General features: G+C 44.9%; 1 protein-coding gene across 2 annotated transcripts in view; it reads left to right on the top strand.

Annotated features, from left to right (window-relative positions):
- LOC115332769 (cell division control protein 1) overlaps nt 1-22,353 on the top strand; it is a 53,360-nt gene that overhangs the window by 4,037 nt on the left and 26,970 nt on the right. For both annotated transcript variants that reach the window (XM_029995220.3, XM_029995219.3), the window contains exons 2-3: nt 6,397-6,536; nt 20,995-21,213. In XM_029995220.3, the coding sequence (XP_029851080.2) occupies nt 6,502-6,536; nt 20,995-21,213 (254 nt within the window). In that variant the 5' untranslated portion in view covers nt 6,397-6,501. The remainder of the gene's footprint in view (nt 1-6,396; nt 6,537-20,994; nt 21,214-22,353) is intronic.

Raw genomic sequence — 22,353 nt, 5'->3', positions numbered from 1 at the left:
GAACTTGCGTATTGTGCACTCAGATTGTGGACAAAAATGCCGAAACTCACTGGAAACTCGCTTGTCACATATACCGGTACCGCAGATCGTGCGGTTGATGTTATTTTTATCAAACATTGCATAATGTCCGACAGGAATTGAGGATGGGCAATGTTTCAGAATTTTTACGTTACGGATATTTAGCCAGGAAAACGGGATGGGCAATCTCTCTGGGGAGGGTCACCCTTACAGGATTTTACGGTAGTCTGGTGTATTGAGATAGTCCTTTCAGAGTATTGATGGTGGCAAGCTTTTAGGACTAAGGCTTGAGGGACGCATACCTGTTGGTATGCGTCCTTCAAGTCCAGTTTGGTGGACCTCCTGAAAGTTTGGCCTATAGTTCTTCTAATCTAGGTACTGTACACTTCTCAAGAATAGATGTAGGATTCACGATGACATTGAAGTCCCTGCAGATCCTTGCGCGACCGTTGCGCTTCAGGACAGGCATGCCCACTCCAATGTACAGGGTGTCACAAAAGAAAATTTACACGGTCTTTTTTACCGCAAAAATAAACTAGGCATCGCCGAACGCTCATTCTCCGCCCAAAGGTAGAGCTAGAGGTCACAACCAGATGCCAAAGTTTCAGCCCGATCCGATAACTTAATCAAAAGTTATAAGTGATTTTCTGAAAAGTTCAATGGGAAAATGGAACCCATTTTTGCCTGTTTTCGGTTTCTGGTGCCATAGAGCCCCATGTGTTTGAAAACTCCGTCGGCCGCCATTTTCCCATTGAAATTTTCAAAAAATCACTTATAACTTTTGATTAAGTTATCGGATCGGGCTGAAATTTTAGCATCTGGTTGTGACCTCTAGCGCTACCTTTGCGCGGAGAATGAGCGTCCGGCGATGCCTAGTTTATTTTTGCGGTAAAAAAGACCGTGTAAATTTTCTTTTGTGACACCCTGTACTTGCAGGATGGATGATTCCGTCACGTTAGTGCCACTGTAGTTCCTCGGCTACCTTGTCCTGTAGCGCAAACGGAATGGTGCGAGGTTTGAAGAACTTTGGATTTGCTCCCTTTCGAACTGCGATCTTTGCTTTCACACTTTTAAGCGTGTCTAACCTGTCAGAAAAAATTTCCTTGTGCATTTCCAGCAGTGTGTCCACAATGGGAATAGAAGTAAATACCTTCGCATCAGCCAGACTCATTTCAAAAGCATTGATCCAGTGTCTTCCAAGTAGTGTGGGAGTCTGGTCACATGCAACATACAAAGGTAGCTGTGCTTCTTTGTTGAAGTATTGAACAGGCACGACAACCTTTCCTTCAACTTTAGAAAGGTCACCGCGATAGATTTGTAAGACGACTTCAGAGGTTTGCATTGCAGGTCAGAAAATTGTTCCTGAAAGGTTTTTCGTCCGATTATGAAGGCACTGGCTCCGGTGTCCACTTCCATCTAAGGTCGTTGCCCTGCCACTTGCACTGCGGCTATGTATAAAAGTGAGGACGTTGAAGGTTTTAAGGACCACATGTGGTATGTCACGGGTTCATGGCTCCTAGACGTTTCTTCTGAATTGTCAATGGCAATGGCACCTGTGATGGTCTTTTTGCTGTCTGAAACTGCTGGATTGGCCTTGCTGCTTCTTGGACTTGCATATGCTCGCAGGGTGTCCCATCTTTTGGCATGCATTGCATCTTGTTTTTAAATGCTTGCAAGCATACACCTAATGTGGTCCTCCACAGCAATAGCAGGTGATGATCTTTGGTGGGAGCTTGGCTATGTTGATAGTTTCGGCCACTTCTTGACTCATCCATTGTTTTATTAGTAAGCTGGAATTGTTCTTCGCGGTTTCCATCGCTAATAATTAGCTGGATAGCGAACTTAAACGTCAAATTGGACTTATCAAGCAACTGTGTCTGCATTGTAGCCTCATTGATTCCATGGACAAGCCTGTTGCGAAGCATGCCGTTCAAGGATGTTCAACACCCACAGTGTTTAGTGAGTTTCCTGAGTACAGCAGTGTAATTGCTGATAGCTTCTCCTGTCTGTCGGTATCGACTATTTTACTTGCAGCGGCAGACCACCACGGAGGGTTTGGGAGTGAAATGGGTGCTGAGGACATAGAAAATCTTCTCTATGCTTACCTTTTTTGGTACCTTAGGGGTCAGACATTTCCAAAGAAACAAGTATATTTTGGAACCGTTAGATGTCAGAAAAACTGGCCGTCTCTTTGCAAGAGGAATGCTGTTTGCATCGAAGAACAGTGCGGCATGTTCTATGTACTCGGACCACTGTGCTGGTTCCCCATCGAAGGTTTCAAAGATTCCATACATCGGCAGTCTAGGGCTGGGCAGTAGAGGTCACTCGACGTAAAACATTGATGTACGTTTTACCCTCGCCGCCAATTGTTATGTTGTTACCGGAGGAAGGCGGGTGACAGAAAGAACGTAGAACATTGTTTCAGCGCATGTACTGGCCTAGAATGCCCGACACATCTTCATTTCTTGTGCCACCGAGGCACAACTTTACTGGCAGCATCGTCACAATATGGTACCGAATCTACCGATCATATGCTGCCAGTATTCGACATAGCCACGCGGAGGGGTTGGCAAAGCATAGGTCGCGTGCTGAGCTCCAGACATTGTTAGAGTTTGGCTGCTTCCGTCATTGCAGCGATTGAACACGAGCCACTGGCTGAATGTTCGTCGAGCCCAAGTCGAGTGCTCACGCAGTGCCCGTGTCCAATCCACGAACCGCATTCCACTATTATCATAAAGGGTAATCCACGCACCATGTCAACATTTCAGTCCCCACAACTATACGTCGTCCAGCTTTGCGAAGCAGAGCGTAATAGAAAGCCTGCTTTTACCCTCGAAATTACACGGCGACAAAGGCACCTCTGGGTCAGTGACATTGCATGCCAGTGTACAGTTTTTCATTTAAGTCAGCACGTGCAAATCTCCAACTGTTCCTACACTATGTTTTATATTAAGTCAAACTGCAGCCAGCAATTCAGTCTGATGGAGTGTCAAACCCCCAAAAGTGCGTCTTCACGGCTGTTGCTCGTCATTTTCGTATGTTTGTAATCGCTGGCTAAACATAGCGTGCACAGTGAATGCGGTGTGATCCTCTTTTTAGTCGGTGATGGCAGACTCGCAAAGACAGAGAGCACCGTACGATGCACTTTTTTAACGTGAAACAAAGTATAGCAGTCTCTTCAGAGAAACGGACGACATCTCAAAAGTAAGGAGTGCCACCTGGTCGGAAAGTGCAACCCTTACACTTTCTCTCAAAATGTTGTCTTCTCTTCAGAGAGAGTGCTAGTAATAGTTGGGAAACTGGCAAGTATGTGGCGCAAGGATGTAAGCATTTCCAAGAATGATTTGAACGTTGGGCTAGGTTAATATTGTTGTTCTTTTTTGCATACCATGTCATATGTGGGAACAAAATTGATCAGACAGCATTGCAGTGTCATTGGTTGTGTAGATCACAACGAGAAATATGTAAATGAAATGTGAAAATGGGGTGTATGGCCCAGGACGTCAAACGGAATCAGTCTGGAAGCGGCACATTTACTCCAGACCGGTTCCCCACCGATCCGGACCTACCGGTGGCTATTGAATTTAAATCACAAAGACTTTTCGCTGTCAAAAAGCAGCTGCATTCGTTCGCACCATGTTTTTCTAACGACCAGTGAACTGTCAAGAATCTCGTGCCAATGCTCATGCTGGGCTACAACCGAAGTGCGAGCAAAGCACAGTTTAGGCCTTCAGAACAGCTGATTCGCTTGTTTTGGTGGCTATATAGGGTGTCCCAAGCGGACCTTCTGCTGTAAAACGAGCCGGAGAAATGGGCAAACTTTCACCGAATGTGCACTGAGCAGGTCAGTTTTGACGTGTGAAATATCAAGGTGCAGCTCTCTTCCTGTAAAAAATGGAAGAAAAAAACTTGCCAAAAGTCAAGGTTGGGCGGATTCGCAGACGACCGAGTTAGTGACGCTGTCAGAGCCGTTTATACTGAGAGAGCTCGGCAGATGTGTGGAGCTTATGACCCGCTAAATCTAGCTAGAAAAGGACAAAAAAAGGGAATGAAAGACCATTATATTTTTAGAGATTGTTGCAGATAAAGAAGTGCGAGCAATTGTGTCTACTCCAGAATGGGTCATGATTTCGTAATACTCTCACAGTATGGGGGGGGGGGGGAAAACATTTGGTTGCCAGATCTCTGGTCTTGGTTGCTAGACTGTCAACATGTTCAGAACAATGCCAAACTCTTCCAGTATAAGGAGTATTCACTGGGCGCCATATTTGTGGGTGCTGTCTAGAGCGCATGCTTAGAACGAGCCCACATTAATAGGCTGCTGAGACCGGCAATCTTGAGGGTGCGGAATGCACGGTACAAAAGAACCGTGGAAGCGCGCCATCAGCACGCGCTCAGCAGTCGCACACTCAGTTATGGCCGCCAGTGAATATTCCTATAGACAGCTTTGGACGCTGTTTACTTGTGGCGCCATCTTCCAATTGGCACAACGAGCAAACAACAGAATGCGTCGTCTACTCGCTGCGCCCATCGGGAGATGGTGCCACAAGTAAATAGCATCGCTAACTCGGTTCTCTGTGAACACCAACGAGGTAGAGGGACCTAGAGCAATAAACTGGTATCCTGTTCACTAGGCAAAAGTGAGCCCCAATTGGCCGCCGCCATGTTGGACATTTTTGACCCCTAGACACATGACCTTATAGTTTTACATCTCGATTTTAATGAAGTACTGCTCACAAATACTAATCGCTTATTGATAATAACATTACCGACGAGATAAGGTATGTTTGGTTTGTTTAATTAAGTCCAAAATGTGCTTCTACGACAAAAACTTGGGCAGCGTCGCAATGCCTCCGTTAGATGCTGTCAGCCGTGGTGCTGTATTTTGGGGTTTTAGTGGAGCTAGACACTGATCTCTGGGGCTAACAGTATTGAAAAAAATGTTTATCATGTTTTTTTACGGTGATTGCAATACAAATCTCTGCTCAGTTTTGCATAAAAGCCTTAGGATTTGGAAAAGTCATGTCTAGTGGTCACAAAAGGGGAATCATTGTAGCGGCCAATTAAGGGTCAATTTCAGCTGCCAGTTTACCGCTCTAAGGCCCTCTACCTTGCTGGTGAACATGCCCAACCCCGACTTTTGCAAGTTTTTTGCTCCCATTTTTTAGAGGAAGAGAACTGCAGATTGAAATTTCACACGGTAAAACTGACCTGCTCAGTGCACATTTGATAAAAGTTTGAGCTTCTTTTGTGCCAGAGCTGGTTTTTCCAGCTCGTTTTACAGCCAAAAATCCGCTTGGGACACCCTGTATTTGTCTTTGCATAGTAATGGGCAGGCCATATCTGGTACGGAACTAAAACGCACCACCGCAATTGAAGCGTCGGACGTGCACAACTTAATCATTTCTAGAGCTTTTTTTATGTTAATTTACCGTTAACACGTCAATGCAGATGGTTGACTGCTTGAATAATTTACGAAAAATATAAAGCAACACCTGCATTCGTGAAGTCACTGCAGTTATGCGAAGCAAACTGGTTGAGGGCAGACATTGTAACCCTGGAGCGTTGGGAGGGACGGCACAAACACTAAGCTTTAAACATAGCCAAATTTTATTTCCTCGCAAACCGCGTTCTTAGGCCTTTGAACACAGCGAACGGCTAGTCAAATTTACAAAGAAACCTCCAAAGGCCACAATTTTGTCAAAGGTCAACCAAACAATGCCCTGCTAGAATTTTCAAACAATGGCATCGCGGCAACATAAAGCAGAAGCAAATGCCCCCTGAGTAACTGAAAAGACAAAGAGTATAAGGACAATCAAACCTAGCAAAGCCAGCTCAAAGCTTGCACGTCGACGAAGAGAATGATCCAGATATCTCGGCCGCGCCGACGGAACCAGCTGCCATTTGACATTCTCGAAGATAGGAAAGGTGCACTAGATCTTGAAGTCTCTCTAGCACCATGAATAAATTTAATGAAATTGAGCCTCGAGGACATCCAGACCAGAAAGAGCAATTTCTGAGGGCACCACATACTGCCATGCAATGCGCACTTGGTCCAGGTAACAGTCCACTAGTGAGCAGTCAGCAAGCCGGATGAAAATGGATAGCACTATAGTCATTAAAATGGTGCCACCCAGGATGCCCAACTTAGAATGCTACATCTAGTTCGAGTAGACTATTGTGAAGTGTGAAATATCCTATCCCAATAGCATTTGCTTTGCCCTTTTAAGATAGCTTCTTTCTTTTTCTCATTGTACGAGTTGCTCTTAGCAAGCACAGCTAATGCCTCAGTATAGTCCTGTCTTGTCAGTCTTGTTTTTCTGGCATAATTTTGAATGGGAAAGTTTGAGCTTGAATGTAAAATGTGTTTAATTTCAGGACCTCAGGTTATTGAAGTAGTGACTTCGGAGCGTCACACTTTTCACCTGCCAGGCATTTGGGAACGCGCTGGAAACTGCTTGAAGCTGTGTACGACACAAGGTCATGGACATCTCCTTGAGAAGAGATTTCTACAAGAGGTAATTTTTGTACGACTTTCTCACCCTTGCAAATACTATCGACAGCTGCGCTGTCACGAGTGGTTTCCTTGGTGCAGAAGCTATGATCCCTGGACCTTCCCACTTATATTCGTTTTCACTTCGAGAGCCACAGTGAATAAAATTTGCCTACTTGCAGAGTGTTACTGATTTTCCCTTTATATGATGAATTTATTATACTTGTTTTAAGACCATTTACTTGTTATCTTATTGAAATGTGCGCATTTCAAACAGAATTGACATGGTTTATTTCTTTGACAACCAGATTTTCTAAGCACTACTTGGCACAGCACAGCCACTAAGCACAAAACTTAATTTTTTACCCTGGTGACAATGAGTATAGAGACAAACATAATTGACAAGCACCAACAAACCGGCAAGGTTGGTCAGTTCCTTGCTTATTGTGTGCCACAAACGGTCCCACCAGGAAACAAACCTTAATTACAAAGTGACACTCCCTGCTCATGCTTTGTGTAATGTATTGACATATAGAGCTCTGCATGGGGGCCGAACCAACCCGAAGACCTGGGCCCGGCCCGTGCGCTGGGCCCTGGCCGGGTAGCACGGGTTGTTTCCGGGTTCAGGCGAAGCCTGGGCCAAGTAGCACGGATTGCTTTTAGGGCTGGGCCTGGGCCGGGTGGTATGGATTGTTTCAGGGCCCGGGGCGGGTTGGGGCGATGGTGCAGCACACTTATTAAAACATTGAGTAGAAAATGCTAACGCATTGGTCCTTTAGACTTGAAAAAAACGAAAAAGCCGATGTGCCAACGCGTTACGACACCACTAAAATAATCTTAAACAAAAAGAAAGCTGTTCTGGACTAAGAAAGCCGACAAGAAGATATGGAGAATCCTGGAGATTCCATCAGCATACCGGGACAACAGCCAGCAGGCAAGAAAACAAAAGCAATCCGGTCACAGGGGACATTACGATTGTCTTTCTCTTACCTTTCCAACCCTTTAAAAAGAAAAAAAACACCCTCTAGCTACTAAAGATAAGCTATGTCTTTTATATTTGTATAAGCTTTCAAATGTTCACCACGTGACTGCTATATTTGACAGCGTCCTTCATGCAAATTAGTAAACAAATCAAATGCTTCAACATCTTCCCAAGGTAGCTTTGAATTTAAGAGATGAGGCACGCTTGATCTCTCACTGGGCCGGGCCCATGCCTGATCCGGTAGGCACCCCATCGGGCCGGGCCCGAGTCGGGTAAGAGTAAGAGTCAGCGAACCCGGGCCGCGCCAGGCCTCAAAAAGTGGGCCCGTGCAGTACTCCAGTGACGTATAGGTTGCTTGTTTGTTGTTATCATGTTAATGTGGTGCAACTACGCAACCGTTTATGCTGGAATGCTTTCATTATCGTGCTTTTGCTTGCCAGGCTGGTGTGATAATAATATTAATAAAAATAATAATAATGATGATGATTATGATGATGCTTTATCTCTTTGATGCCCCAGAACAACCAGTCGGTCAGAATATGATGGCACATAAATCAAAATCAAAACACAGTCCAGGTTAATAATCACATTCAACGAGAATGCCATGCACATTAAGAGCCAAAAAGGTGCAACTCAAGCTCCTTTTTAAAATCAGACAAATCTGAAAATACATCACATGAGGAGACAGGTTATTCAAACAGTTCTGCATTCTTATTAATGGTGACAATTTTGCTTCAATAGAAGGGTAAAATATGCATGAACATTTAGAAACACGTGCCGGAACATGAAATTGTACTGATGACGACAAAGTACTATCTGCATGTCCATGAACCACTCTCTGTAAAAGTAAAAGATTATGAGCAGTTCTTCTTTTCGACAAGTCGTGTAAAGAAACTTTAAGGATGTATTCATAGTTAAATAAACATCTCCTGTGAAAATATCTGTCATACACAATGCGAATAAATCGTCTCTGAACTTTTTCGATCCTTGCTACGTCTGTTACCGTCGGCGAATTCCATACGCCACTACAAAACTTGAGCCAACCACGAGCCAAAGAACAAAACAAACTAAGGACACACAGCGGATTAACCCTTTAACCACCAAGTAATCTTTATAAAAAATGTACAAACTTTCCTTAATTTTTTATTTGCACATATCTTTTCTTATGTGGTTCTGATTTTGCAATTACATTACTTGATTGGTTTCTGATAGGTATTAACAGAAAAATTTTAAAAGAAAATGTTGATTTATATGGAAGCTTTCCCTCAGTGCATGTAAGAGTGAGAATGACACATGCTGAAATGTGCAGTATTTATTTGAAAATATGCACCATAACAAAAGATCAAGTGCCTAGACGTTTCTCTGTAGTAGCGCGAACAAAGTTCCGTAAGTAATGATTCCTTGCAGAACTATTAGCGCAAGGAGCACCATCATCTCTTCGCGGTCCACCGGTTTCTATCAAGAACCCCGTGCTGGGGAATGCGGAACCGCATAGCGATTTGTCTCTGTCACAATGAAGTTGGGAAAATCCCAATAAAAAAAAACAAAAAAAAAAAAAACCTCGAACCAGTTGAGAATGTCTTTTTCGTCAGTGGGTTGCCGCAGAATCCCAGGCACTGCACAAAACGGAAACCTCGGAGGTGCGGCTGGCGGGTTTTCAGCATTTACGCATTGCCACACTCGAACACTACCCAGCGCGTCGTCTAATTCGTCACTGAGGTCATCGTCATGTCCGACTCACTTTTAGAGACAAATTTGATGTCTTCATCGTCACTACTGTTCGAACTGCCGCAAGAGAGAGCCCGTTTCCGAAGACCGTCACCGGCATCACTCAAGCGCGCTGCCATCTCTGATCACTGTTGCAAGGCTAGATACGCACCAAAGGCCAAAACACGCTATATTTGCGCGACCTCTCCTGCCGTCCAGTGTTAAAAATTGAAACTAAAGCCGATGGACGAACCTGTCTCGTGTTTGGCAGTGAAAGCAAACCATCATTTTGGCTGGACAAGTGTGACTCGTCATCGGCGATATTGGTACAACCTTCCATGACGAGTACAGCCCGGGTTGAGTGGTTAAAGGGTTAAAAAAATCATGTGTTAGGCGGGATATGATTTCTAATATTCGAGAAGCAGACGTAACGGTTTGGGTTACATGGTATGAAAAAAAAAGGTAGCTGTCAAAATGAACACCTAGGTCACGGATTTTCTGAACACGTTCAGTTGAAGTATTGCCAAGTAGATATGGATAAGAAATAATTTCACGTTTTCTACACTTCGTCAGAAGTTTTGTTTTATTTGGATTGACCACTAATAAGTTATCAAAACACCACCCTGGGATGCAGGCAGCATAATCTTGTAAAAGAACACAATCATTCGTCAACTGAATTCTTTAATAAAGCTTGATATTGTCAAGCATTCCTTACACTACACAAGATTCAATATCACTAATAAATAAAAGAAAAAGAAGTGGCCCAAGGTTTGACCCTTGAGGTACACCTGAAGTTAGTACAGAAACGCCTGATAAGCTATTCAAGAAACATACGTTTCTTTGACCATCATTCAGATAACTGCTGAACCACAATAAAAGTAGTGGTGACACACCATATAAAGATAGTTTATCTAGAAGGAATCTGTGATTTACATTATCAAAGGTTTTCGATAAATCAAAATAAACAATATCGACTTGCCCTCGCGCAACAACAAACAGCACAAAGGTTTGTCTATACCAAACGACCTCTTACAAATCCATGTTAAACGGTGCTTAGTTTCTGAAAGAAATAAAAATAAACATGGGTGTACATCTATATTTCAAAAAGCTTTTAAAAAAAGTACCGTGTAACAATACAGGGTGGTAGTTCTCTATCTTAGACATGTCATCAGCTTTGTGTATTGGTGCAACGACAGACTTTTTCCATAGACTTGGAAAAACACCTTTTTTTAAGCGAAATATTTAATATATGTTCTAGTAAAGCGGCTAAAATATCAGCACAGCCCTTACCAATAAAACTAGTATTAAATCTGCACCAGAAGCTTGCTTTGGTTTTAATTTTAGGGGCGAAGTTCCCTAGGGGCTAGCCATGTCCGTATGTCCGTCCACCGTCGGGTGCATGTGCTCCTGCTTGTGAGCTCGTGAGCATGTGCTTTCGTGCTCGTGTAGGGAAAAAAAAAAACAACCGCGTCTCCACGTGGTGAATGATGTTAATTGGGGCGAAGCTCTGGTGGTGCTTGCCTGCGTAGACGGTGAGCCGCAGCATGCCGAGCCTTTCGTTCGTTTTTATTTATGTCAGAAAGAGAATGTGTGGTATGGAACGTGGTTATATACGCATTTGAGCATTTGACCGCAGCGTGTCATGGATGAAAACGAACGAAAGGCTCGGCATGCTGCGGCTCAGCGTCTACGCACATAAGCACCACCAGAGCTTCGCGCCCCAATCAACATCATTCACCATGTGGAGATGCGGTTTTTGTATTACCTCCAAGATTTCATCAGTACTACGGTAACTTGGTTGATTGACAAAGTTTCATTACAAACAATGCTACTGACAGAATTCGTGTTCTGGGGAACACCCGAAGAATAACAATCGCTAAAATTATTTAAAAATGGCTACCTTTTCGGGACAAGTTACATAATCCGTGCCAGTACGTAAAAGGTGTTTCTAGTTGACTCTTTTGTATGATGCCTTTCACATTGCCAGAATTTTTTAAGTTTGTGGCAAAGGCTGCTTTCTATTCCTTTTTCATAAACACATTTACCATGCTCAAACAACTTTTTAACAAGCGGTTGGTAAACACTGAATTTCATATATCATAGGTCAATGCTGCTTCTTTTATGAAAATGGTTTTTCTTGTGCATATAATGTGTTAATTCCTTCTAGAACCAAAAGAGATACTTAGACGGTTTAAAAAAGTGCCTAGGAATAAACAAATCGATTGTCTTCCTTACTATGTTAAGGATTCAGTCGCGGAATCTACACAGTCATTTCCATGGCTGTTGACCAATCATAATTTTGAAGAAACTTATACAGCTCTAGGTAATCACCATTGCTATAATCTTAAGTGCTAAAATGGTGTCGTACACAAAACCTTTTAGATAAACAAAAAACTAAGATGAAAGGTGGATGAAAAACGTTGGGTCGCACAAGGGGATCACTACTTGGTATTACATTTTCAATGGCACGGTTAGAAAAAAATCGAGAACATTCGCAGTACTATTTTTCAACCTTTTGTGTTGACGAAACATGTTAAAATGAATAAAGTCAAGTAATCGGGACACTTCATTTCTTGTTTGAATGCTCACACTAGTCATTAAACCAGATGACCAATCCACGCCAGGAAGGTTGAATACTCCATATATGTGTATTTTAAACTTTGAAAAATCAACTTGCTCTTGAAGTACTTTTAAGTGGCTGGCAAACACAATGGGATCTGATAACGGGGGGATGTAAACGGGGCACACAACTTTGTAATAGATGATTCAAATAAGCTGTTTTTAGCAGTTGCCACCATGGCTGTGCCCAACTGGATACCACACTTTGCTTCAGGCTGCTTGCTTGCCTGCCCCTGCTAGCTCATAGCCAGCCTGAACTCATATCTGCACATATGGTTATGGCAGCCAGTGATCATACGTCCCCGCAGGGGGCACCTGTGAAAGCAGGTGTTTGGAGAGTGGCGTCTCCACGGACCCCGAGCCCCGCAGGGGGCGCCTGCACTTTAGGTGCTAGGTGCTTGGTGAGTAGCGCCACCACGGACCCCAGCCACGTGGGCCACCATACCCGCACGCAGGGGGCACCTACTTTTTAGTAGGTGCTTGGTGAGTGGCGTCACTACGAACCCCGAGCCATGTGGGTTCGCCCACCCACGTCTGGCTGTGCGTGGCGTACCCGTGTCCGGGGAAAGGGGGACCCTGGTGGTTGAGCTGAGCCCGGGGTATGTTTGGACCCTTCGGGGCCCCCCGGGCAAGGCAATACACCGCTTCGGCCTCTGCTTCTCGTAGACGGGTGTCCTGGCTTGGCCCGACCAGGATGATTCAGTCAGTCGCCTCTTCTACCCTATTCTTCCTTCTTTCACTTTTCCTTCCACCTCTTTCTCTTTTCTTCTGCACTCTCTTCCTTCCTTTTTCACCTCCTTAGGTGGCAAGGGCCAACCTTGAGTGGAAACAGGACCTATCCCTGCAACTACACTAGGGTATAGTGCCCGGGCAGCACTGGTAGAGTAATTGTGTCAGCCAAGCCTTTCTTAGCTATGGCACATTACCTACCCCCTTGTTGGGCTCCGTGGTGGGCGGTGCACCCGGGCACTGAACTTTCCTTCCCATCTTTATGGGTCTGCAAAACAAAACCTTTCTCGATCGGGCTCCGAAAAGAGTCCGCACCGAAGCACGTACACTTGATGTTCCAGTAGTAGTTACTCCGCAGTATCCAAAGTTTTTAGTGATGCACTCAGAAACTGAGAAACCACTAAGTAAACTGTCCCCTTTTCTTGTCGCGAAAACTCTAGAGGGTGTTGTGGGAAAGACCTTTCAGGCTAAGAAGATGACATCAGGTGACCTCCTCGTAGAGGTTCACACAAAGATCCAGAGTGATGCTCTACTAGCATTGAACTCAATCTCTGATTACAAAGTCACCGTAACCCCCCACCGCACACTAAATACAGTACAAGGCGTAATTTCTGAAGACGACTTATTAGAAACTCCAGAAACGGAAATCGTAGAGGGCCTCCCCAGCCAGGGTGTGATCGCCGCACGGCGCATCACACTTCGACGCAACGGCGTGGAACACAAAACAAAACACATCGTACTGACCTTTGCAATGACCACCCTTCCACAAGCTGTCAAGGCAGGTTACCTGCATTGCCGCGTTCGGCCATACGTACCGAACCCGCTGCGCTGCTTCAAGTGCCAGCGGTTCGGCCACGGCTCACGGAGCTGCCGCGGATCTGACACGTGTGCGAGGTGCTCTAGCAAAGAGCATCTCGCAGATTACTGTGAGAACAAACCAAAGTGCACCAATTGCGAAGGGAAGCACGCTGCATATTCTCGGTCTTGTTCTCTCTGGAAGCAAGAAAAAGAAATACTTACATTGAAGGTCCAAGAGAACATTCCATACCATGAGGCAAAGAAGCGTGTCTTGTTTGCCTCACGTGGTTCATATGCAGAGGCTGTGCACAGGGGACCTGCACGGCCGATGGTGTCCACGGGGACGCAGACATCTTCGGATGACCTGTGTGTCCCGTCGGGGTCCCCCTCCACCTCGGGAGTGGTGCGGCAAACACCGCCTCCGAGCACTAGGAAAGATGTGGGCGTGCCCACACCCAATAAGGAGCAAGGCTTGGCGACCCTTGCTCCTCGCACCGCTCTGCCCCCCAAAGGACGGGGTATGGCACCCCGCCCTTCTGGTACCCAGACGATCCCTGGCTTGCCAACCAAGCCAGCAACATCCAAGGGTCAGCCATTGGCGACAACCACCGACGAGCCAATGGATCAAAGTGGGCTCAAGTCCGACGAGGACAGGTCCATGTCAGGGTCGGAGTGTTCCCTTCCCGGCACTGGTGTATCCACCAGTGAGCAGAAGGGTGCCACTAAAAAGAAAAACACACCTCGTATAAAGATTGATTTTAAGACCTGAAAATATATTCCTTGTCTGTATTTAATCTTTTCTTCATTTTTACGTTTTTAGCCTTTTAGATTTCACTCTTTTAAATTATGGCCTGCTTTATGCAATGAAACTGCGGAGGTCTTTTTTGTAATTTAGATGATGTGAAGCTCTTGTTGCAGAGGCATGAACCCTCTGCATTTTGCCTCCAAGAGACTTACCTCAAACCACCCAACAGCAACTTTCTTAGATCATATCAAGTCTACAGGAAGGACTGCGTGACTACCTCTGGCGCTGCCGGTGGAGTTGCTATTGTCGTAGACAGTGGCACTCCTGCATATGAGGTCCCCCTAGACACGCCCCTGGAGGCCGTTGCGGTGAGGTTACTACAGCAACGCCTTATTACAATTTGCTCCATTTACATCCCCCCTTCATTTGCCCTGGAACTTGCCCAACTTGAAACTTTAGTCGATCAGCTCCCTGAACCTTTTATTTTAATGGGCGACTTTAATGCACACAATCCCCTCTGGGGTAGTGTCCGAACTGACACTCGAGGTGCTGTTGTGGCGCGGTTTTTATCTCTCAGAGAAGTATGTGTATTAAATACAGGCGAACCAACATATTTCAGTTCTGCTAATCACTCCTTTTCTTGCATTGACCTCACTATTTGTTCCGCTGCACTTTTTACAGATTTTATTTAGAATGTATTGGATAACCCTTATGGAAGCGACCATTTTCCGGTGTATCTTACTCCCTTAGAAGTCCTGCCCAGGCTGCCTTGTCGTTCCCCCTGTTGGAAGATCTCTTCAGCAGATTGGAACCTTTTTCAATCAAATATTTCCTCTTCCCTGGACCTTTCACAAGCGGCCTCCGTGGACGAAAAAAATGCTCTCATAACAACAGCAATTGTTGAGGCAGCCCGTCTGTCCATCCCACAGACATCCGGCAAGCTGCCGAGACGTCCTAAACCGTGGTGGGATAATGAGTGTAAAGAATCCCGAAACCGCCAAAACTGTTCTTGGGCAAGATTTAGGAGGTATCCCACTTCCATAAACCTCCTGGCATTTAAGCAATTACGTGCAAAAGCCCGCTATATTAGGAAACGGGCGAAAAGGAGATCCTTTTGTTCATATGCATCTTCTATTAATAGTTTCACGCCAGCGAAGATTGTCTGGGACAGAGTAGGTAGAATGGATGGTGACTACCATCCTTTCTCAATCCCCTTGCTGTTAGACGAGAAGGGAGAAGCATTTTCATCATTGTATGAACAAGCCAACGCACTTGGTAGACACTTTGCACAAGTCTCTAGTTCTGAAAACTACACTGCAGAGTTTCTGCAGTTTAAGTCCAAGCGCGAGAGAATTCCAATTCGTAGATCAGAAGATTGCACTGAAAAATATAATTGTCCTTTCTCCCTCGTCGAGCTCCGTCGAGCCCTTGCTGCTGCAAAGCCTACATCCCCTGGACTTGATGCAATTCACCCTAGCATGCTTTCTCATCTACCTGAAACATTTCTAGTTATTCTCCTCCAGTTTTTTAACATCATCTGGGTGAAAGGAAAGTTTCCTAGCACCTGGAAACAGGCTATTGTCATCCCCATCTTAAAACAAGGAAAGGACAGAAGTAAAGCCACGAGCTACAGGCCAATTGCCCTTACTAGCTGTTTGGGGAAAACTTTTGAGCGGCTGGTCAACAACAGGCTAATCCACATACTAGAAGAAAAGAACCTACTACAGTCAAACCTCGTTATAACAAAGTTGAAGGAGCGATCGTAATTATTTTGTTATAACCATTAGTTTGTTATAGCCAATGTCCATTTCTTCCCTATTAGCAAGCAAGGGGAATTATGATTGCTTTGTTATATCCATTAGTTTGTTATATCCCATTTTGTTATAACGAGGTTTTACTGTAAGCAATTTCCAGGGTGGTTTCCGCACTTCCAGGTCTACTGTTGACCACCTGGTACGTCTTGAGACGACGGTCCGCGAGGCTTTCATAAATAAGCAATTTTGTCTGTCTGTATTTTTCGACCTTGAAAAAGCTTACGACACCGCCTGGCGGTACGGCATACTCCAGGACCTTATCTCTATGGACATAAAAGGGAGAATGTTCAACTGCATTGCTGACTTTCTGCAGGATCGTAGCTTTCAGGTACGCCTAGGAGCTACAATCTCCGACCCTTTCCCCCAGGAGAATGGCGTGCCGCAGGGCTGTGTCTTAAGCGTCACTTTGTTTATTATAAAGATAAATTCTCTATCTCAAGTAATTCCGCCCACAATCTCTCATTCTCTTTACGTCGACGATGTCCAGGTTTGTTTTTCTTCATGTAACTTAGCCATCTGTGAGCGACAAGTTCAACTTACGGTGAACAGGATGAGTAGGTGGGCTGACCAGAATGGCTTCCGGTTTTCTGCCGAGAAGACTGTAGCTGTTTGTTTTTCTCGAAAACGAGGAATGTCTCCTGAGCCATCATTGTATATTAAAGGTACACCCATTCCGGTTAAACCGGAGCATAAGTTTTTAGGCCTAGTATTCGATAGTAAATTAACTTTTGGCCCACATATAAAGGAACTAAGATTAAAATGTCAGCGAAAGTCGAATCTTCTTAAGGTCCTTGCACACCGTTCTTGGGGTTCCGACCGTGTCTGCCTTTTGCGAATCTACAGGGCCTGTGTTCGCTCAGTTTTGGATTATGGAAGTATTGTTTATGGTTCTGCCAAACCCTCTACACTTAAAATGTTAGACCCAATCCATCACCAGGGAATCAGACTGGCAACCGGAGCCTTTCGAACGTCCCCCGTGCCCAGCTTGTATGCCGAGTCAAATGAGTGGTCGCTTGACAAACATAGATTTTATCTTAGCACGCAGTACTATTTAAGACTCCGTACTCTTCCACAGCACCCAAATTTTTCTTTGATTGAAAGCATAAAATATGAGCAGGCCTTTCAAAACAAGCCATCCGTAACGCGTCCCTTTGCACTTCGTGTGAAGGATGCTGCTGCGACTTATAGTTTTGACATATCTTGTTCTGTCATGGAAACTGAACAAAGACTTGCTCCTTGGGACGACCTAACTATAACATGCGACCTCTCTTTGACAAAATACAACAAGAAAGTGGCAGCCGCTAGTGTTATAAAACAAGAATTTTTTGAGATTGCTAGTCGTTACGAGACGGACAAAAGTTTTTTTACTGATGGGACGAAAGGTGCTGGCTATGCTGGCTGCGCTGCAGTTGGGCAATCCTACCATCGTGTTATTCGAATTAATGCCAATGCATCTGTGTTTACAGCTGAGCTTCATGGACTCTTAGTGATTGTAGATGAAATAATCAAACAAAATACAGATTATCTGTGATATTTACAGACTCGCTCAGTTCCCTCCTTGCCCTTAACTCTGCAACATCCTGGAAGCATCCCCTGGTTTGTCTGCTTCGTGTTAAACTAATGAATGCTATAAAGCAAGACATCTCTATTCACTTTTGCTGGGTTCCTAGCCATATAGGAATACACGGCAATGAGGAAGCCGACCGAGCCGCAGGTGCATGTGTAAACAGGTCCATTGAAATTCATACCCTCCCAGTGAGAGATTATAGAACCACACTACGAAATAAAATAAAGATTCTTGGCAAGCAGAGTGGGACTCTGACCCCCACAATAAGCTATACAAAGTTAAACCTGTTTTGAGTGAATGGCGCAGCGCCAGACATCGAGAAAGGTTCTATGAGGTCATCTTATGTCGACTGAGGATAGGCCACACACACCTGACTCACAGCTACCTTCTAAGAAACGACGACCCACCGATGTGTGACTACTGCTCAGAAACTTTAAGTGTACTTCACATCCTTTTAGTTTGCCCACAATTTAATAACGAACGCCGCTCCTACTTTTCTATCTTTTTCAGAAAACAAATCCCTTTCCACTTGGCACTTTTACTTGGAGACGAGCCCGTTACTCCGTATAGACAAGTTTTTAACTTTTTAGAAAAGTTTAATATTTTACATCGACTTTAAACTACAATCTTGTTTAAGTGATATTTGATATTTTGACCCACTGCAATAGTAAACATTTAGTCTTGTGATATTTACTTACCCTGTGATTGGCGCACTATGGCCTATGTTGCTGCTGCGCCAGGAAACTCAAAATTCATTCATTCATTCAGTGATCATACGTGCATAACCATATGCAAGATGCGATCTTAGGCAAGCTTGCACCAGCATCGCATGTGGATGCTCATGGTTCCAGCATCTCCAAATTGTAAATTAATGCATCATTTTTTTTCTTTATATTTACATCATTTGGATTGACAGTGCCATCAGTAATATGGAAGCAGTGCAGATATAGCCGAAATAACAATTTATTCTTGGGGTAATTTTATTGCTCAGCCACACACTTTAAAAATGAAAGTCGTAGGTGCCTGCCATTTTGTCTTTTCTATATCAAAAAAGTTTATCCTGAATCACCTGTATTTGGAGCTCCTCGAGACTTTTTTAATCCGAGCTTTATTTTGTCTTCAAAAGAGCAGAAAGCAATGCAATTGTTCTGTAGTTATCAACACGCATGGAGCCTCCAGATTTTTGTACTAGTATAACCAAAGCAGTTTTCTATGCCGAAGGAAATGTACTTGTTTTTAAGGATATGCTAAAAATGTGATGCAGTGCTAGAGCTAAGATATCGAAGCACCCTTTAACGAGAAAGGCCGGGATCCCATCTTCCCCACAGGACTTTTTTGGGGCAAGTTCTTTTATGGCCGAGACCAAGTCATCAATAGTCAATACAGGAATTGACATCAGAAAGGGATTTTCAGAACACAGGGTTGCATTGTTGGACTGAGGGAGATAAGGGTTTCCTGTTCATGAAAAGTGTTTTGCAAAGAGATTGCAGGCACTCAATGAGTCAGAGACATGGCCTGTCCAAGTCTTTAAAGCTATGGTATCAGCTCTACTGGATGTCCTACTATATCTAACATATTCCTAGAGGCGGTTGAGAATATGTCGGGAATATAAAGGGGGGTGGACACATACTTGAAGTAGACTAAGGATCAAGACGAATGAAACTTGAATTCCGACTGCTTAAAAATAACAGAAAACGTGCAGACAAGCTGGTGAACTTTCAACATCTTGGAAACGGGGAATTGAGGAATAACAAAGGGGTTGAGACACACAAAGGTCTCAAACTCTGTGGCAACATTTATTCCCCCATCATGGTTTATAAGGAAGAACCACAACCGACACTCAGATGTGCGATGTCAGTCATCATAACACCAAAACTCTTCAAGGTGTCTATGCACACTAATCTTCAACCATTCACAGCCTTAAAATGTGTGCAGAACCAGCCAGCCCAGCTCAGCCTGATCATCGCCTCATAGCTATTATTTCCTGCTCAAAACTACAATGACAGGCAACGACATCTGGAAATCCTTTACCTCTTACTGGGTACTGTCAGGTTCGAATGGAATGCGAACAGTGATGGAACTTCCAGCGCACCACCAGCGCAGCGTCGAAGCTTGGGTCGTGCTGGGTGAGGGTGAAACAGATGGGAGTAGAACGCACAACCTCGCAGTGGCCTACTCTCCACCCTGCAGGTTTATCAGTTTGCAGAGACCTCCAGGAGTTGCAGCATAAATCGATAACCACACGCTCCAGTGTTCGCATTTCATTCAAACTACCAAAATATCTCGCCTCTAGTAATTGGTATTTACTAGATTGTTGCGTCGCCGTGGTGTAGCACTATTTGTGCTATTGTAAGTGCAAGCTCGAAACCCAGCTCGCACCTTTTCTGCTGTTCGTGTTGTTCAGTTCCAATGTTCTGATCTGTGTTTTCATTAAACCTAAACGAAGCCTCGTTGCTGGCGAGGTTTGTGCTGGCAGACCTCAGCAGCTATTCATCTTCTGTTGCCCTGTTAGCCGGCTGCTCTACCTGGCCCTTACTCGATACCTCCTGCTGCCAACTACCAGCTTGATCGTTGAGCCTCCAAACCACCAACATGGATGCCTCTCCATGAAAGAATCACTGCACTGTCTACATTTAGTTACATTTCTACACAACACTACTTTAAGCCAGATTTCTACGTAACATGAAGAACAGAAAATTAAAATAAACTTGGTACCATGAACCTTGCCTCCCTGGGAAAATTCTAAACTGGAATTAACTATCCTAGCTACCCCTGGTAGCACAGATGGCTCTGCTGACATCCTCAGGATGACCCTACGTCCCACATAGGGCATCTGTGCAACCCGGAACCATATTGTAAGTTTGCAGTTGTTCCATGAGCTCCCTTGTTTTTTCTTTGGTTGCACTCTAGGCTGTATGTGTTAGCTTTGTTCTTCGGATCAATATCCGCAAGACATACGTGGAACATTGGGACACGCTGCCAGGTGTGGCCAGTACGGTTCCAGCGACATCGACCTTAAGGGTGGCTGTAGGCAGTACTAAAGGTCGGGCACACAGAAAAGTGATACGAACCCCCTTTCTATAAGGAAGACTTTTCTCTCCTGCTTCTGAAACCGGGCAGACGAGGCCATTTCTTAGCGTGACCGTTTCGCACCACCTAGATAATGAGCTCGTAGTGCTGAATTATCGTCGCCTAAAGAGGCAAACATGGGGCATGAATTCATCACGAGTGCTGCATCAGCTTTCGGTGGAGACTTGTACTCAATTGGTGACGATATGAGCCTCAGCCAAACTCTGATGCAGCACTGGTCTCTTTCCTTTCCTGGTGCGCTCAAAAATGGTGTCCTCCAGTGGGGGGGGGGGGGGGGGGGGGGAGGTGAAAGAAAAATATTTGAGGATGAGGCTGTTGGCAAGGTTAAAGCTGAGTACATTGGATCGCGTAACTTTCAGCAGTACCGTCTCGCAGGACATTGCAGTGGCATCCATGACTTCACATTGCTGTCTTTTTGGTGGTGCGGCCTAGGAGGCGATGCAGGCTGTTGGTCCTGCTGGTCCTGCTTGGCTATGCGGTGGTTTTTGAGTGGCTGGTCTACCTGGTGCACCCGCTGTGGAACTGGCCCCGCCTTCCCGCCCACAACGAAGTCAGCGTGCGTCTGCTCCTGGTCGCTGATCCCCAGCTTCTGGGGAGGGGGAACACCGCCCCCGGTTCCCTGGGCTACGTCGTGCGCTGGGACGCAGACCGGTGAGGAGGGAGGGTCCAATGGCCTCTTGTCGCTGCCAGGCTGCACCCATAGGCCTTTCCCGAAGTTCAGCCTTGCAACTTTGATTGCTATCATTGTCTTAATGTACGGCATTTGTGCCGTTCATGGCCTTCTGGTGGCTCATGACGTTGACAATGCTCCAAGGCGGAGGACGCTTGGTTTGTACGTTCGAGACAGCGGCACGGGGCAACGCATGAATTAATCTTGAGCGTCGCATTAGCGTTTATTTCGGACTCGGGTCCAGTCAATCTCTTGGGCACAAAGTCGGCTAAGCCCCTTGATGATGGGAATTTTATAAAGGAATTCATAAATTGGCACTGTGTGCCGGAAATATTTTTTCACATTAGTATTGAAATTTAAATAAATTGAGAAAGAAGTGACAGTGCCGATTGCAGGAGTGACAGTGCCCATTACATACATTTTAAGGTTGTCATTAGTATGGCAAAAGTTGAACTGCCGTTTGAGTCATCAGATGGCACACAATTTTTGAAAAGGGTCTGTTGGGATCGGTTGGCGGAACAGACCTTACATCCCTTGTACAATTAAAATTTTACTTTGTAAGGTGGGTTTGTAGACAGAGAGTTGTTTTTGTGTGTCGGCAATTCCTTTATATCGATGCCTCAAGTGCCTGCCAGCGTACAAGCATGTGTCAATTATTTTTTTATATTACTGTAAAACTCCAAGCATGCATTCATTTCACGATAAGTGCCCACACACTACTTTTGAAACATCAGAAAAAGAAACAATGTTATATCAAGCACTCATCCCAGACTTCTGAGCCGGCCTGATTAACCGGGACGCTTGTCTGCGTCAGCTGCTTCTCCAAGCACGCAGATGCAAAACAGTGAAGCTTACCCTGTGCGCAATGGTGCCAAGCAGTGAAGCTTGACACACGCTTATCGGCGCAAAGTAGTGAAGCGCTCTACTTCGTGCCCCCTTCTGCATTTTTGCTCTCTGATGTAGCAAGTGCCCATGCCCTAGTTTTAGAGATAATTTTGCAATTTTGGGCAGGTTCTTGCTTGATATTTTATACAATGTACCAGAATCTTTTTATAGTGAAGTCGGTTCTCTGTTCCATCTCTGCCAGAGCCGTATTAGAAAGAGTTTGGTCAATGGGAGGA

Source organism: Ixodes scapularis, unplaced genomic scaffold (assembly GCF_016920785.2).
Source record: "Ixodes scapularis isolate PalLabHiFi unplaced genomic scaffold, ASM1692078v2 PGA_scaffold3__209_contigs__length_174095766, whole genome shotgun sequence".
Lineage (NCBI taxonomy): Eukaryota > Metazoa > Arthropoda > Arachnida > Ixodida > Ixodidae > Ixodes > Ixodes scapularis.
The sequence above is the reverse complement of the archived record's forward strand: the minus strand, read 5'-3'. Positions and strand labels throughout refer to the sequence as shown.